The sequence below is a fragment of the Amborella trichopoda genome, chromosome 4 (genome assembly GCF_054954075.1).
Source record: "Amborella trichopoda isolate Santa Cruz 75 chromosome 4, AtrichopodaSantaCruz75HAP2 v2.0, whole genome shotgun sequence".
Lineage (NCBI taxonomy): Eukaryota > Viridiplantae > Streptophyta > Magnoliopsida > Amborellales > Amborellaceae > Amborella > Amborella trichopoda.
This window is the reverse complement of record NC_142339.1, coordinates 52,542,585-52,546,186: the sequence shown is the minus strand read 5'-3', so window position 1 is coordinate 52,546,186 and position 3,602 is coordinate 52,542,585. Positions and strand designations below refer to the sequence as shown.

General features: G+C 35.6%; 1 protein-coding gene across 1 annotated transcript; it reads left to right on the top strand.

The window, feature by feature from the left end:
• LOC18422092 (basic blue protein) lies at positions 1–1,007 on the top strand. Its single transcript, XM_006826816.4, has 2 exons — positions 1–595; positions 691–1,007. Exons 1-2 carry the CDS (start codon positions 421–423, stop codon positions 888–890), a joined length of 375 nt encoding a protein of 124 aa, XP_006826879.1. The 5' UTR covers positions 1–420; the 3' UTR covers positions 891–1,007.
• The last annotated feature ends 2,595 nt before the right edge of the window (positions 1,008–3,602 follow it).

Here is a 3,602-nt window from a genome sequence, read left to right as displayed (position 1 = left end):
GAGCAATGTAAAATCCCCAAATTTTACCGTCTTAAAAACACACACAATCTAGGATGATATTTGAAGAGCAAATCTACATTTTGCTCGCTCGGGTTATAAAATGCTTTCAATTATTTATTCGCCCCAGTTGACGGCGGTCAACAAGTGGAAATTGCCTAATCTCAGAGCCACTGTGAATGTGGGTAGTTGGCCGACCCCTTCGCATCCCAACTTGCTTAATGCGCATGATTAAATAAATAAAAATAAAAGGGGGAAAGAGAAGCCACCAGGCATGAATTTATAATCCTAGAGACTTTTTACTCTCTTTGCTAAGGCCATCATTCCATCCTATAAATTTGGCCCTCGCTTGCTCCCTTTTCTCATCAATCTATAACAAGCTCTGCCTACCTCTAAGCCTTAGAGAGAGAAAGTTGGAGAGAGATGGCACAGGGAAGGGGCAGTGCAATGAGCTTGGTGGCTTTGGTGTTTGTGATGATTTGCCTATTGGAGGTTAGCACCGCTGCCACCACTTATACAGTGGGTGACAGCCGTGGCTGGACCTTCAACATGGTTAGCTGGCCTGCCGGCAAGCGCTTCAGGGCAGGAGATGTTCTTGGTATCTGATTTCTGATTTCCTCTGCCCCTCTCTCTCTCTCTCTCTCTCTCTCTCTCTCTCTAAGACTAATGCGAACTTGTGTGCTCTCATGGCAGTTTTCCAGTATGACAATAGCGCTCACAACGTGGTTGCAGTGAACGCTGCAGGCTACAAAAGCTGCCTCGTTCCTCGTGGCTCTAGGACTTACCGTTCCGGCAGCGATCGCATCACTCTCAGAAGGGGTGCCAATTTCTTCCTTTGCAGCATTCCCGGCCACTGCCAAAGTGGAATGAAGGTCCAAGTCAATGCTGCATAGAGAGAGAAATTATAGTTAAAGAGGTCGCATCTCATTTTCTGGTTATGATTTTAGATGTGAGGTCCTGAGATCCGGCTACTAAATAAATAATAAATGAGGTTATAAACCATGGATCCACTGTGTGTTGCTTATGGGCCTGATCTTTCAATTTCGTGCTCTCTCTCTCTCTCTCTCTTTCTCTCTCTCTATTAAGGATGTCGGACTTCATGATACAATTTATTTTATCCGATACTAAAGGCGTGTTTGATTTTTAAAAGATGCGGATTTGAATTTTGAAAATCGATGCCTCTTCCACTTTTCTATTTGATAATAGGGAAGTTTTATAATAAAATATATTCAAAGCTAAAAAGTGGATACCCCAAGTTCGGTGTGGAAGACCGTAAAACTTGGGGTATTTAGAAAGATGTAGTTTCCAGATATCAAACGCCCCTTATGCTCGTGAGACAAGGTGTTAAAGTCATAAACAGGAGAACTGAAGGCCGTGTTCAGTCACATCACATCATATCATATGGGATTTGAGGAAGGGAAATCTTAATAATATTTTTTTTCCATTACTATCACTCAGTGCTATTTGACTATAAAAATGACTTCTCGTTGCTACGAAATTCAAGGGAAGTGTATATTTGCAATGATTTATACAGACAATTGTCTGTTTAAATTTCTCGCTCCTATGGAGCTGTTCTTTCAATTTGTTGCTCTCTCTCACAAACAAGTCACAAATTTGGTCTAAGCATGCTGGACTTAATAATATTTTTTTTCCATGACTATCACTCAGTACTATTTGACTATAAAAATGACTTCTCGTTGCTACGAAATTCAAGGGAAGTGTATATTTGCAATGATTTATACAGACAATTGTCTGTTTAAATTTCTCGCTCCTATGGGGCTGATCTTTCAATTTGTTGCTCTCTCTCACAAACAAGTCACAAATTTGGTCTAAGCATGCTGGACTTCACAATAGAATCCTTGTTATAAGAGGCTAAGGGCGTGTTTGATTTCTAGGAGGCTAAGGGCGTGTTTGATTTCTAGAAGATGCAAATTTGATTTTTGAAAACCCTTCTTCCAGCCCTATAGCACTTTTCTGTTTTGATAATAAAGAAGTTTTATAGCAAAATGGATATCATGGTATCCACCGGCGTTTTAAAAAACGCCGAGTCGAACCGGACTCGCCCGGTTCGACTCGGAAAACGCAAAAAGTAGATCGTATCGGTTAAAAAATCGAAAATCGTCCGGTTCTAAAGAGAACCGGACGATTCTGTACAGTGAATCGCAGATTCACTGTACGGAATCGGCGAGTCCGAACAATGAATCGGCGAGTCCCGTACGGAATTTTTTTTTTTTTTTTTTTGATAATCCATGATAGATTTTTTTGTAATACTTGATCGAATTTTTTGTAATCCATGATCGAATTGTTTTTGTATTTTTGTAATCCATGATCGAATTTTTTGTTTTTTTGTAACCCATGATAGAATTTATTGTAATCCATGATCGAATTTTTTGTAATCCATGATCGAAATGTTTGTTTTTTTTTCTTGTAATCCGTGATCGAATTTTTTGTTTTTTTGTTTTTTTTTTTTAACCCATGATAGAATTTTTTGTAATCCATGATCGAATGTTTTGTAATACATGATCTAAATGTTTGTTTTTTTTTTGTAATCCATGATCGAAATGTTTGTTTTTTTTTTTGTAATCCATGATTGAATTTTTTTTTTTTGCTTTTTTTGTAACCCATGATAGAGTTTTTTGTAATCCATGATTGAATTTTTTGTAATCCATGATCGAATTGTTTTTTTCTTTTTTTGTAATCCACGATTGAATTTTTTGTTTTTTTTTGTAATCCATGATCGAATTTTATGTAATCCATGATCGAATTTTATGTAATCCATGATCGAATTTTATGTAATCCATGATCGAATTTTTTGTAATCAATGATTGAATTTTTTGAAAATTTGTGATTTTTTTTTTTTAATCCATGATCGAATTTTTTTTTGTAATCCATGATAGAATTTTTGGAAATTTTTTTTTTTTTTTTTTTTAATCCATGATCGAATTTTTTCTTGTAATCCATGATAGAATTTTTTGAAAATTTGTGATTTTTTTTTTTAATCCATGATCGATTTTTTTGAAAATTTGTTTTTTTTTTTTTTTTAATCCATATTATTCAAAGAGAAAATGAGAGAGATGATGATTCTGAGGCCACCCTATCCCAGCCATATTATTCACATATCGAGTCCCAACAGCAACAGTGTAGGGATGAGCACGACAGTGCAAGTGAGCATGAAGGATGGACAATCTTCGGGGATTTTAGATTGGAAACACAACAAAACATTAACACTCAGGGATTTGGGAATAGTCAGACGCCTGCTAATATCGATGATTCGTTTTTAGATCGAATCAATGAATTGTTAAACGAATTCAATCAATAGCACCAGTGTGACCAAGAAGAACAATAACGTCGTCTATCATTTTATTTTTAGATCATATGTTACTAATTTTATGCTTTATTGTAGTTCATGTATGTTGATATACTTATTCCATGATAATTATATGTTTATCCTTTTGTGTGATGTAAATTAAATGCTGAATGGTGGTTCATGCAGGGAAAGAACATATCAATATTCGCATATTCATTCAAAAACATGAAAATTCTTAATGGAGTACCCTCATTTCTTATTGAATTCCTAAAAAACAATATTTATAATGAATTTTAAT

Coding starts and splice junctions, on each gene's coding strand:
- LOC18422092 (XM_006826816.4), top strand. CDS start 421: ATGGCACAGGGAAGGGGCAGTGCAATGAGCTTGGTGGCTTTGGTGTTT. Junction 596..690: donor CAGGGCAGGAGATGTTCTTG/GTATCTGATTTC, acceptor CTCTCATGGCAG/TTTTCCAGTATGACAATAGC.